This window comes from Lepidochelys olivacea (genome assembly GCF_965140295.1).
Source record: "Lepidochelys olivacea isolate rLepOli2 genome assembly, chromosome: 24".
Classification (NCBI taxonomy): Eukaryota; Metazoa; Chordata; order Testudines; family Cheloniidae; genus Lepidochelys; species Lepidochelys olivacea.
In genome coordinates, this window is record NC_140434.1 from 17,642,581 (window position 1) to 17,656,388 (window position 13,808).

General features: G+C 51.0%; 1 protein-coding gene and 1 long non-coding RNA gene across 2 annotated transcripts; one reads left to right on the forward strand and one right to left on the reverse strand.

Moving 5' to 3' along the window:
* Positions 1-725: 725 nt before the first annotated feature.
* LOC311512797 (phospholipase A2 inhibitor gamma subunit B-like) lies at positions 726-4,981 on the reverse strand. The gene is made up of 5 exons (XM_084614164.1): positions 4,817-4,981; positions 4,260-4,376; positions 3,648-3,800; positions 3,083-3,223; positions 726-1,070 (listed from the first exon to the last, which is right to left on the reverse strand). Exons 1-5 carry the CDS (start codon positions 4,863-4,865, stop codon positions 856-858), a joined length of 675 nt encoding a protein of 224 aa, XP_084470290.1. The 5' UTR covers positions 4,866-4,981; the 3' UTR covers positions 726-855.
* On the forward strand, positions 4,566-9,631 carry LOC311512798. The gene is made up of 3 exons (XR_014709567.1): positions 4,566-4,660; positions 4,830-5,051; positions 9,423-9,631. It is a non-coding gene; the product is annotated as an uncharacterized lncRNA (long non-coding RNA).
* Positions 9,632-13,808: the final 4,177 nt, after the last annotated feature.

The following is a 13,808-nucleotide window of genomic DNA, read 5'->3' on the forward strand; positions in this document are numbered from 1 at the left end:
AGGCAGGGGGTTGGGGTGTGGGAGCGGGTATAGGCTCTGGGCTGAGACTGTGGGCTCTTGGGTGAGGCCAGAAATGAGGGGTTCAGGATGTGGGAGGAGGCTCCAGGCTGGGGGAGGGGGTTGGGTTGTGAGAGGGGGTATGGGCTCTGGGTTGGGGTAGGGGGGTGGGGCTGGGGATGAGGGGATTAGGGTGCAGGAGGGGGCTCCGGGTTGGGGCCAAGGGGTTTGGAGTTCAGGAGGGGGCTCCAGGCTGGGGCATGGGGCTGGGGTGTGGGAGGGGGTGAGGGGTGCAGGTTCCAGGCGGGGCTGACCTCAGGCAGCTTCCAGAAGCGGCAGCATGTCTCTCTGGCTCCTAGGTGTAGGGGCGGCCAGGGGGTTCTGCGCGCTGCCCCCATCTGCAAGCGCTGCCCCTGCAGTTCCCATTGGCCATGGTTCCCAGACAATGGGAGCTGCAGAATTTAAACTATGGGGAATCAAACTCATTTGTGATTTTCATACAGAACTTCTTTAATATGATCCAACAACACCACACACACACACACACAGAGTCCAAGACTTACACACACACAGTCCAAGACTCATGATCACACACAGACACACACAATATGAGACTCATACTTGCATACTCCCAGAGTCCAACACTCACAATTACACACAGAAAGACACACAGTATCTGAGATTCGTGATTACAGACAAACACACACGCACACGACCATTTTCTCCTGTCTGCTTTATTCCGTTAATCCAACGAAAGGGGAAGTGAATCCGAGCGGGACATGGGAGCCTTTGGCAGGGGGGCACCCGCCCGCCACCTGCGGTGTGTTTATCCAGGGCCACGTGGCACGGGCGTGGGGATCAGGAGAGGACCTTCGCCAGCAGGATGGTAACAAGGGCTGGGAGGACGAGTCTGGCTGGTTCTGGAGCCATGCTGGCCACATGGGAGGCTGGTCTGCATTCGGCCGTGGTGAGATCCATACTGAACCCCCCGAAGGCCCCTTTGAACCGTTGTATATTGGTGCAGGCGGACTCGGTGGCGCAGCCTTTCATGGTGGTGTGTATGGTTGTCCCACCTGTGGGGACCAAACAGCGGGGTCAGTGTCTAGCGACCTGTGACCTCTTATGGCTCTGACCCTATGCAAACACCCTCCCCCTCCTCCTCTGCGCCACTCCCTGCTGCCCATCTAGACCTGCCCCCAACAGTCTCCCCCCCCAGCTCTGATATAGTCTCACTCTGTGGACACCTGGGCAAGTCATGTAGGGCCCTGATCCCCAATGAACTTTGGAGCAGGCCTGTGTTAGTCCCACCATTCACCAGGCAATGGTGTAGCTCACTGATGGTGTCAGAGCTGGGATCCCTAAGAAGCTCTCAGTCAAGGGGTCTGTACAGAACCTGGCATGTCAGTGGTTTGATCATTGGCCTGCTAAACCCAGGGTTGTGAGTTCAATCTTTGAGGGGGCCATTTAGGGATCCGGGGCAAAAATTGGGGATCGGTCCTGCTTTGAGCAGGGGGTTGGACTAGATGACCTTCTGAGGTCCCTTCCAACCCTGATATTCTATGATTCTATGATTCTATGTCGGGACTCCCAATTTCAGCCGGAGGGTGGGGGGGCATGCAGCACCTTGCACAGCGGGGATCCCCGTCTGAGCCAAGGGGTCTGTGCAACATCCGGATCAAAAAGGTCCCGATCTCAGTTGGGGCATCTATTGTACCATTCCACAACCAGTAAGAAAGAAATCTCTCTGGGACCTCCAGGTCAAACCAGCTGGGGGATTTCTGCAGGAGGCCCAGGGACAGGGTGTTTGTGCCATCACTTTTCCTGTATTATTTTGATTTGTAGAACAGGAGGCTCTGGAGACACCATGGCAGTTTGGGGCCCCATTGTGCAGGGTGCTGTGCATAGGACAGTATCCCGTCTCCGCCAGTGGCCAGCACTAGATTCTGCAGAGAAAGGATCAAAACCGCCCAACGTGTGGGATAATCTCCTCCTCCTCTAGGTCTCGTCCCGATTGCTAAGAGCTAGAGCTCCCCTCACGACCTGAAAGAGGAGGGTCACTATCCCCGCCAACATTTTTACGATCATTTATTCTGATCTCTCTGATTAGCCCACAATCCCTTTTCGAATCTTGCTCAACTCTTGACCACAGCAATTTCTTGGATGGGGAGTTCCACGGACTGACGGTTTATTGACTGGGAAATGTGTTTCCTTTCATCAGAATGAACTTGTCCCTTTTCAATTTCATTGAACATTCGCTTACATCCTGTCCTGTGACAGCAGGCAGGCAGGAGTCCTCGATCTCCCCGCTCTCGTGGTCGGTGACATTTTTCAGCTGAAACTTTTTTTCAGTGAAAAATGCAAATGTGACCACTTGGGAACATTTTGCAAATTCAAAGTCGCCCAATTGTTTCAGTTGGAAGAAACCCCCATAAAAAAACAAACTCTGGGGGAAAAAATGGAAACTTTTCCCTCTTTTGGTTCAAAACAACTTTTCCTTCCGACATTTTATTTTTTAAAAAAATTTAAACAACTTTAACAACCCCTCAAAATCAAAACCAGATGTTTAGTTTGACCCAAAATGAAACTTTTTCTGACTTTTCAGTTTGTTGAAAGTGCCGCCCAAAAATTAATTTTGATTTCACCCGAAACAACTATTTTCTTCTAATCTTTTGGTGTTGGTCTAGAATTAAATTATCTATCTATCTATCTATCTATCTATCTATCTATCTATCTATCTATCTATCTATCTATCTATCTATCTCCCTTATCACAATCATAATTTCATATGTTCTATCATGTAGCCTCTCTTATTCCCAAGGAAAAATAGCCCCAGTTGGTTCCCCTTCTCTCCGCAGGCTTTTCCAGACCTTCCTTGTCAGCTGTCTCCAAACCCTCATGAATTCTAAAATGAAACCCCAATGGGTGCGTAGGGGAAACAGAGGTACAGTGAGGAGAAATCATGGGGACAGTATCCAGGTGTGCCGAGACTCTGCCCAATTCTTCCCCATGGCAGGAGATTGCCCGTGTGTGTGGCTCCCTCCTGGATGGGGAAATCTGAGCGGAGAAACAGTCGATTGGCAATTACCACTTTTCACGGTGCCGCTGACGTGGATGCAGTGGGTCTGGGCTCCTGGGCAGTCGATGATCTCTTCACTGCAGTGATGGGAAAACAAAGAGTAGCAGGCTGGGCAGCGGAGGCCGTTCAGGGTGGTGTTAGTCGGGGACGCTGGGAAGAAGCAGAGCAAACGCAGTCAGCTCGGGGGACGAGCCCCAGGACGGGTCGGGGCCGGGAGAGCAGCTGGGGGCTGCACAGCTCAGCCCCGGGGGCCCCCTGCAGGGGGCGCTGTAGCTCCGGAGAAGCCGGGGGCAGCAGGGGCAGGGGAGGGGTTTGCAGCAGGGAGCTCTGGACCCCGCCCCGGGTGGGGCCAGCTGGGTTGACACCTGGGGGCAGCCTAGAGCCCCGCCTACTAAACTCCACCCAGCCAGGGGCTCAGTGTTAGTCCATGGGGTGCCCCAAAGGATTCTTTCATAATCCTTTTTCCATCCTCCCAAAGAGACCCCTGCAGGGGTCAGGAGGAGGAGAAGGGGAGGTGAGGAAGAGGAAGAGCTGGAGGGAGAAGGAGCAGGGAGACGGAGATGGAGCTGGGTACCGGGAAAGGAGGCTGTATTACAGGCCTGCCCCATACAGCAGGCGGTGCTCGTGCTCGTGGATATCCCGTTCCCCAAAGTCATTAAAACAGGATCGAGGCCGCACTGGCTGGAGGACACACAGGTCTTCATAAAGGTTGGACTCTTAATCTTGCCTGCATGGGAGAAAGAGGAGATGAGGCTTCATTCCCTGGTGTCGTTGTCTCCTCCTCCCCATCGCAACTCTTCACGTGTGTGATCATGATCAAGCTAAAGATGGGGAAACTGAGGCATGGCATACAGAAGGAATGACTCAGCCAAGGTCAGTATAGAACCAGGAGTGCTGATACCCACTGCTCCTTCCACCCCTCAACCTAACCCTCTCGATCTCTCTCCCCTTCCAGATTTGGAGATAGAACCCAGGAGTCCTGGCTCCTAGCCCCCGCTATTCTGACTCACCAGACCCCAGTCCCTTCCCAAAGCCAGGGATCGAAGCAGTACTGAAGTCCTGGCTTCCAGCCCCCTACTCTAACCCACTAGATCATGCCCACCTCCTGGTACTAGGAAGAGAATGAAGGAGTGCTGACTCCGAATGAGACTGTGTTCAGCGCTGGGTCAAGGTTTCCTGCACCCACCTACTACGGTTTCTGTTTTAATGATCCCACAGGAATTCATATGTTCACTGCAGACTTGGACTCTGCCCGTACAGCTGCCATGTGTGCTGACGCAAACCTCGCACGAAACACAGGTCCCTGTGGAAGGAAAGGCAACACGATGCACCTGGGCAGAGCCCTCACTCCACTCTCTCCATCCCCATTGACTCCAGTGCAGATACGGGCCATTGACCCCAGCCGGGATCTGGCACTGAATTTCTTGGGTTTGTGCCAATGTCGTCTGTCCCTCCATTGCAAAATCGAGTGAGGTAGCTGAGAAAGGGGGAGAAATCTTTCCCTCTCCTCCAGCTCGGTGGGAGCTGGAGGTCCCCATCTCCCCAGAGAAGATTGGTGGGGAGAATTTCCTCCACACGGGACAGGTGGTGAGCAGCCCCCCAGCCCAGGGGCAAGATCTCAGTGCTGGGGCATATTTCACCCCGGGGAGGAGAGCTGCTCCCCTCCAGAGCAGCTATTCCAGGGTGGGTCTTTTTCTGTCGGCACCGGGCAGGGCTCCAAGACCCCCGAGAGCCCATTCTCACCTGTCTCCAGCAGGGCTGAGAGGAGGCAGAAGAGGAGAGGTGTCCTCATGGTGCCGGGGACGCAGCCGGACGGTGCTGAGAGCCGGGGGTCTCTGACGCAGCAAAGGCCGGGGCTTGGCAGTTATCGACAGAGGCGGGGGCGATGTTGCAATTGGTGTCACCCTGCCCAAAATGGGAAGCGGGGAGGATTTTGGCTGATGGCCTTGGGCTGTCAACACGGAGGCCCCCCAGGAAGGTAAGGGCTGGATGCTGTGTTCGTCACATGCCCGGGGGCTGCTCAGTGCACGGCCCTGGGTTTGACTCAGGCCTGGGGCACTCGCGCCGTGGGCCAGGGTGGCGCCCGGCACCTGGGAGGCGGTGACGGTGGAGTGGGACGAGGGGGACCCTGGCACTGGGGAGAGTGCGGGGGCACGCAGAGCCTAGAGGTGCCAGGTTTGCCCAGGCTGGCCCCTTCTCTGGGGTAGCTGTCCCCGGGAAATCTGCCAGGATGCTCTGTGCAAGTGCCCAGTGACATGGGCTGAGGATCATCCCGGATGTCCTGGGTTTTTGTATCTCAGAGGTAGGAACCCTAGAGCCCCTGGCACTGGGGGGAGGGGAAATGGGGGGGCACAGAGCCCCTGGCACTGGGTGGAGGGGAAATGGGGGGCACAGAGCCCCTGGCATTGGGGGGAGGAGGAATGGGGGGCACATAGAGACCCTGGCATTGGGGGGAGGGGAAATGGGGGGGCACAGAGCCCCTGGCATTGGGGGAGGGGAAATGGGGGGCACAGAGCCCCTGGCATTGGGGGGAGGGGAAATGGGGGGCACAGAGCCCCTGGCACTGGGGGGAGGGGAAATGGGGGCACATAGAGACTCTGGCATTGGGGGGAGGGGGAGGGCACACAGCCCCTGGCATGGGGGAAGGGTGACTGGGGACATGACAGATCCCCCGGCATGGGAGGAAAGGGGGCCCTGCTCTATTAATTTAGACAGACTAAGCAGGCTGGAGGGGTTGGCCGATCCCTGTCACTGTCCAACATTAACTAGTGTGAAGCAGGGTGGGGGTTTGGCACACGAGATCCCCACAGACGGAGAGTGCGTGATGCTTAGTCCCGTGGCCGGTCTCTCTCCCCAGGGTCCCTTCGGTTTGGGAACCCGAGAGGGATCGGTGGGGCTAACAGCCTGGCCCCCCCCGCTGGTTTGCCCGCCGATTAACCCTCGTGTCTGAGACGCCGGGCGCAGGGCGTTGACTCCCAATGCTCCTGCTAATACATCCCAGAAGGACGTTCCGTTTTTTTGCAGCAGCGTTACTGTTGACTCATATTCAGCTTGTGGTCCACTGTGACCCCGAGATCCCTTTCCGCAGTACTCCTTCCTAGGCCGTCATTTCCCATGTTACATGTGTGCAGCTGATTGTTCCCTCATAAGTGGAGGACTTTGCATTTGTCCTTCTTGAATTTTATCCTATTTACCTCAGACCATTTCTCCAGTTTGTCCAGATCATTTTGAATTTTAATCCTATCCTCCAAAGCACTTGCAACCCCTCCCAGCTTGGTATCATCCACAAACTTTATCAGTGTACTCTCTGTGCCATGATCGACATCACTGATGAAGACATTTAAAAGAACTGGACCCAGAACTGATCCCTGCGGGACCCCACTCGTTATGCCCTTCCAGCCTGACTGTGAACCACTGATAACTACTCTCTGGGAAAGGTTTTCCATCCAGTTATGCACCCACCTTATAATAGCTCCATCTAGGTTGTATTTCCCTAGTTTGTTTATGAGAAGATCATGTGACACTGTATGAAAAGCCTTACTAAAGTCAAGATAGACCACATCTACCACTTCCTCCCATCCACAAGGCTTGTTACCCTGTCAAAGAAAGCTATCAGGTTGGTTTGACACGATATGTTCTTGACAAATCCATGCTGGCTGTTACTTATCACCTTATTTTTTTCTAGATGTTTGCAAACTGATTGCTTAATTATTTGCTCCATTATCTTTCCAGGTGCACACGTTAAGCTGACTGGTCTATAATTCCCCCAGGTTATCCTAATTTCTCTTTTTATGGATGGTCACTAGATTTGCCCTTTTCCAGTCTTCTGGAGTCTCTTCCGTGACTTTCAAAGATAATTGCTAAGGGCTCAGATATCTCCTCAGTCAGCTCCTTGAGTATTCTAGGACACATTTCAACAGGACTTGGTGATTTGAAGACATCTAATTTGTCTAAGTAATTTTTAACTTGTTCTTTTCCTACTTTTGCCTCTAGTCCTACCTCATTTTCACTGGCATTCACCATGCTAGGCATCCACTCACCACCAACCTTCTTGGAGAAAACAGAAACAAAGACGTCATTAAGCACCTCTGCCATTTCCACGTTTTCTGCTATTGTTTCCCCCCTCGTTGAGTAATGGGCCTACCCTCTCCTTGGTCTTCCTCTTGCTTCAAATGTATTTGCAGAATGTTTTCTTCCTACCCTTTATGTCTCTAGCTAGTTTGATCTCGTTTTGTGCCTTGGCGTTTTTAATTTTGTCCCTACATACTTGTGTTATTTGTTCAAATTCATCCTTTGTAATTTGACCTAATTTCGCTTTTTGTAGAACTCTTTTGATTTTTAGATCATTGAAGATCTCCTGGTTAAGTCAGGGTGGTCTCTGGCCAGACTTCCTGTCTTTCCCACGCAGTGGTATACTTTGCCCTTAATAGTGTCTCTTTGAAAAACTGCCAGTGGTCTTCAATTGCTTTTCCCCTTGGACTTGCTTCCCTGGGGATCTTACCTTCCAACTCCCAGAGATGGCTAAAGTCGCCTTCATGAAATCCATTGTCTTTATTTTGCTGTTCTCCTTCCTACCATTCCGTAGACTCATGAACTCTACCATTTCATGATCACTTTCACCCAAGCTGCCTTCCACTTTCAAATTCTCAACCAGTTCCTCCTTTGTTGTCAAAATCAAATCTAGAACAGCCTCTCCTCTAAAAGCTTTCTCCACCTTCTGAAATAAAAAATGGTCTCCAATATAGTCCAAAAACTTGTTGGATAATCTGTGCCCTGCTGTGTTATTTTCCTATCAGATGTCTGGATAGTTGAAGTCCCTCATCACCACCAAGAACATGAGGTTGTTCTTATTTGCTGACTTCTCCTAATTTGGTAAAAACTGCTCTCTGATGTAGCTAATCCCTACAGAGAGGTTTCACACACCCTTTGGCGTAAGAAACTGCTACGTAGAAGAATTTGCTACCTGTAGCAGGGACGGGTCCTAATTTGCTTAAAAACTGCTCTCTGATGTAGCTTATTCCTGTAGATAGCAGGTTCTTGCACCGCAGGGTGTGTGAAACTGCTAACTGTAGGAATGTGCTACCAGGAGCAGTGACAGGTCCTACTTTGCAAGAAACTATCTGATGTAGCTAATCCCCTCGAGGGTGTGTGAAACTGCTCTCTGTAGGAATTTGTTAGGTGGAGTAGGAAGAGTTAGTGAAGTGTTACCATTATCACTTACAGATACATATGCTTGTTCTGATGTGCTGACCTGTCCTAATTTGCTAAAACTTGACAGTGATGTGGGACGGAAGCATCAAGTGTTCAGCTTCCAAACGACCCTGCCTGGATTCGTTGTCATGGGACACAGGACCTGTGGAGGAGAATTTAAAATCTTAATTTCCTTAGGGTTCGCCTTCAAGGTCCTTCTATGCTGGTGCTATCTCTGACCATTACAGTTCATCAACTTGGCAGGCACAGGGAACAATGCACTTGTCCTGTTGCCTTGACTGAGAAAGGTTTCCGATCAAAGGGAGGGTAGATTCCAGCAAGCTCCTGGGTAATATCTCATTGGAGAGATGGTGTGTGTTTCTCATACCCCATTTTGTGTTTCTTACCATCATGTCATCTTTATTTATTTTGCAAGTCACATAATTCAAGTATAAGCAGTAGTCCTCCATGCTCTCTGAAAAAATCAGTACAATGTTGTCAAATGATGGTTGCATTGTGACCAAAACTAAATAGAAATCTTGACTTATTCATTACCGTCAATTACTCCAAAAAAATTAACTTGTTTGCAAATACTTTTCCTTTCAGGCGGGGGGGGGGTGTCATAGTTTGGATTGGATCACTGCTTGCAACTTCTGCCAAAAAACACTCCTCTTCGTTTGTGTGTGTGACCTCCTCCTTTATTACTTGTGAGACACATCACCTCCCACTTGTCCTACCTCTTCTGGGGTGACTTTTCATAGTGTCATCCACAGCCGTTTCCATTTCCATGTTTTCCTGTAATCTGTTTTCAGCAGTTACTGTTGGAGGTTCTTTAAATAGTTTTCAGTGGGAGATTCTGTACATAGATCCTAAAAGTTTCCCTGAGATAGTTTCTAATTTAACTCTTTTACCCTCTGCAGTGGTGACTTTGTATGGTCCACGGTAGGTAGGTGGCAGCGGCCCTCCCTTTCTTGTTTTCCTTCTCGCATTCAGTAACATGCCACTGTCCCCTACCTCCAATGTTATTTTCCCATGTTTACGAGTCTTAGTTTTGGCCTACTGTATCTGTTGCTTTTCTTGGGCTTTAGGCATATGAGTAAGAGCCAATTCAATGTCGGCAGCATGTCTAGATTTCATATTTATGATGCACTCTTTGTAGGATTGTTCATCGAGTTCCTCAAAATCTGTTGGCTTGGGAAACAAACGGAGAAGGCGTTGTGTGTGTAAAATGGACAATCACAGAGTAACATATGCACCTGAAAGCGGATGGTTCTTAAAGACCCCTGCCGTGTAATTGTCTGAGACTTGGTCTGGGAATGTTGCTTCAAAGCCATACAGGAGTCGAAAGGGTGACATTTTGGTTGTCGTGTTTGGTTTTGATCGCAAAGAAAATAAAAGGTCACCGAGAAATTCATCCCAATTACTCCCCGTGTCATCAACCAACTTCCGCAATGCTCTGTAACAAATGGTGAGGGATTATTTGTTGGGGGAGGGGAAAGGACTGTCTTTACTGAGAGAAATTGTACGCAATCCAAAAGGCGTAAAGAGGCCATCCTGGTTTATTGCTGTGATTACTTTTTCTTGAAAGAAAAGACAAGTGGACTTGCAATGTACTAAAATTTTGAAGCAGTCTGTAGCTTACGATACACCCACAGGAGAACCCCTCCGTCCACAGAAGCGCGACACGAGTGCGACTGTAACTATTTCAGTTGGTACACTTTCAGTATGCACTGCGGTAGTATTTCAAAAGGAGACAAGCCCAAAGGGTAGGAGTAAATGGTCAGTTTAACAGTGGACAAAGGTCAATAGCCGGGTCCCCCAGGGATTTGTCCTGTCCTGGGACCAGTGCTGTTCATCTTAGTTATAAAAGATCTGGAAAAGGGAGTGAACAGGGAAGTGGCAAAGTTTGCAGATGATACAAAATTACTCAAGATAATTAAGGCAAAAGCCGACTGTGAAGAGTTACAAAGGGATCTCACAAAACTAGGTGACTGGCCGAGAAAATGGCAGATGAAATTCAATGTTGATAAATGGAAAGTAATGCACATTGGAAAACATCATCGCAATTACACATCTATAATAATGGGGTCTAAATTGGCTGTTACCACTCAAGAAAGATCTGGGAGTCAGTGTGGAGAGTTCTCTGAAAACACCCACTCAGTGTGCAGCGGCCATGAAAAAAACGAACAGAATGTTGGGAACCATTAGGACAGGGATAGATAATAACACAGAAAATATCATATTGCCTCTATACCCACAGCTTTGTCACAACTGGTGTCAGGAGTGGGATTTGGTGTACACAGCGCGGCGGAAGAAGGAGGGTGTTTGAAAAAAAAAAGGGGGGGGGGAGGGTCTATTTTTATTTTTTTCCACCACAGTGGAGGAGGTAGTGTGCGCACTGGAACAAGCCACGGCTGCCCAGCAGGAGGCTCCCCAGGTCCAGGCACCCGCCCAACAGGAGGCCGTGCGGCTGCAGCAAGTGACTAATCGCCTGCTGATGGACCAGGCTGCTCAAGACCGGGCTATGTTGCAGGAACTGGTAAACCAGGTCAAGGCCCTTACAGAGCTGAACCGCGGCCATGATGGGACGCAGATCATGCGGGCCAGCAATTGGCTGCAGAAAATGACGCGGGAGGATGATGTGGAGGCATACCTCCTGGCCTTTGAGAGGACAGCCCTGCGGGAGGCTTGGCCCCGAGAACAGTGGTCTGTCCTCCTTGCTCCATTCCTGTGTGGGGAGGCCCAGAAGGCCTACTATGATTTGCCTGAAGAGGCTGCGGCAGACTACCCCCAGCTGAAAGCAGAGATCTGGGGTAACGACCGCAGTGCGGGCCCAGCGATATCATGAGTGGAGGTACCAGGAAAACAAAACCCCACGGTCCCAATTATATGTCCTCCTCCATCTTGCATGAAAGTGGTTATGAACTGAGTCCCGGAGTCCGGAGGAGATACTAGAGGTTCTGGTCATCGACCGGTACAGGAGAGGACTATCGCCAGACCTTCGCGCCTGGGTAAGCCAGAACGAACCCTGCACCTACGACGAGGTTGTCGTGCTGGTAGACAGGCGAAGGACGGCGAGGGAGCTGACCCGACCAGTTAAGGAAGAAGCACCCCGGCTTACAGTAGCAGCACCAAGCCCTAGAGCTCAGGTGACTGGGCCACCAGGAGAGCCCAGGTGGAAAAAGAGAGGGGCTGAAGGCCCACCAGAAGCCACAAAGAGTCGGAACACTGAAGGGGAAGAGGATCGTGATGTTAGACTGCCCAGACCAAGAGACCGGGGAAGGCCTAGGGCTCCATACAGATATTACACCTGCGGGGAGTGGGGACACATAGCTGCACAGTGTCCCAGTACCGAGGAGCCTATGCAGTGTAACCTGGGGAACTGGGCAGACCCATGCTTCCTAATCCACCTTGTGGGGGTCTCACTAACCCCACAGGTATACACCAGACCAGTGAAGCTAAAGGGGGTAGAGACCACGGCACTGGTTGATTTGGGGAGTGCTATCACGCTTGTCTCGGGGAAGCTCGTGAAGCGTAGTCAGCTGCTGTGGGCTAAGCGTATGGGGATAACGTGCGTCCATGGGACAGTTGGTTATTACCCCACCATCCCAGTAAAAATTGAAATTTAGGGGAACACCACTGAGGTAGCAGCAGGGGTAGTCCCTAAACTCCCATACCTGGTGCTTATAGGGAGGGACTTCCTAGGGTTTGAAGACTTACTCCCGGTAGGGGAATTGGAGAAAGGGGGAAGCCCTGAAAGTAGTGAGGCATCCACAGTAGACTATCAACGCCCAACCTTCTCTGAAATATCCCCAGATTTGTTCTCCACTCCCAGACAGCGTAGAAAGAGGAAAAGGGAAAGAAGGGCAGCTAAGGCCTTTAGAACCCGAATACTGGTCCAAAGCCAGAGGGTCGCTCTCATAGGTAGGCGGACCTGAGCAACTGAAAAGAAGGCCACCCAGGAGGGAGAAGCACCCGAGTCTGACCCACACCCTAACACCTCTGAACCAGCAGAGGCAATAGAGACTGGCCCCCTAGATCTCAGGCAGATTAACCCCAAGAGAGGAAATTTTGACCAGGGACCAAGCTGAAGACCCAAGATACGACAACATCAGGAAGGAGGTGACCGAAATAGATGGGGTCCTCGTGGAAGGGAAAACCCAGGGACCAGGACCCTGCTTCATAATGAAGAAGAATCTCTTCTACCAGCTTGCACCAGTACAGGGGCAGAAGGTACAGCAGATCCTAGTACCTCAAAAACACCAGAATGCTGGATTAAGTCTGGCCCATAGTCATCTTTCTGGGGGGCATTTGGGGGTAGAGAAGACCCTGGCACGGGTCCTGCGACTATTCTTCTGGCCCAGAGTTGACCTGGACTGTGGGTTCAGAAAAACGGCCAACCTGAGGGCTACAGTGAAGCTCCAAGGCGAGCAAATCCGCCAATAAGTGCAAGACCCACCAAGGTAGAGAAGGAACTTTGTCACACTATCTATCTATCTATCTATCCCCAAACAGACCCCTCTATCTCTCCATTACATATACACCTGACCGTCTATTATTCTCTCTCTCGCTCATCCCAGACACACCCATCTGATTCATTGACTCCAATGGAGCTATGGCCCATTGACCCCAGCTGGGATCTGGCTATATTTTACATACCTGCCCCCTTCTGGGTAATCCCAGAGCAGAGCAAGTGAGTGGAGGACACTAGTCCGGACCCAGCTCTGACGGGAAGCCAGGTCCAGTTCCTCCATGGGATGGTGCATGACTCCTCCTAGAGGTCACTGATGGAATAATCTGGGCCATGCAGGTGGGCTCCTTCCTACCTCCTCAGTCAGCAATCAGTGGGCACAGAAAAAGGCAGGCGTGTGACCCTTTTACACCCATCTCTCTAATGAGACTGTAGATCCTCTCATTTTCTGTCCAAATGGCCAATCATGTCTGAATCCTGGCACTGGTAGTTTCCAGTGGCAGGGAGTTCTGCAGGTTAACGCCATCTCAACAGAAAAAAGTTATCATTTCTCTTCTTTAAATCTAAGGTTTTAAAGGGGCAGCACCGCAGGGATAGGGGGTCGTCCACATGATCTTAGGTAGGTGGGTCTCTGTTGATACGGGAGGGCTCACTCACTTTCCCCCCACCCTCTCGGTGGGGTGGTTTACTGTAGCACCAATGTAACCCGGATCCATACCAGTGTGTGTCTTTCCCCCCTCTGGATCCTGGAAAGTGGTTTAGGGAGCTGCTATGCCGCACATGTGTCTCCTTTAATTCCAGGGTTAAACACTCCTGCGTTTATTCACCGCTCGTCCTCCCCCCAAGTCCAAGGTTCAGTCCTGGTGCCCCGTATCTTTCCAACAACTGCTCTGTTCAGGAAGCAGAGCTGCCCTGGCATCCCCAGGCATAGGGGGAAGGGGAAGCTTCTTTAACCCTTTAGGGTCTGCAGCCCTGGTTGGTGGGTCCTGCCACAAAAAAAAAATTATGATTAAAAAAACCCGGGTTTTTCAGCTGAACATTTTTCAGTTTGATGACAAAAAAACTGGAATATTC

Coding starts and splice junctions, on each gene's coding strand:
- LOC311512797 (XM_084614164.1), bottom strand. CDS start 4,865: ATGAGGACACCTCTCCTCTTCTGCCTCCTCTCAGCCCTGCTGGAGACA. Junction 3,224..3,647: donor TAATACAGCCTCCTTTCCCG/GTACCCAGCTCC, acceptor GCTTCTTCCCAG/CGTCCCCGACTAACACCACC. Junction 1,071..3,082: donor CAGCGGCACCGTGAAAAGTG/GTAATTGCCAAT, acceptor TGGTCCCCACAG/GTGGGACAACCATACACACC.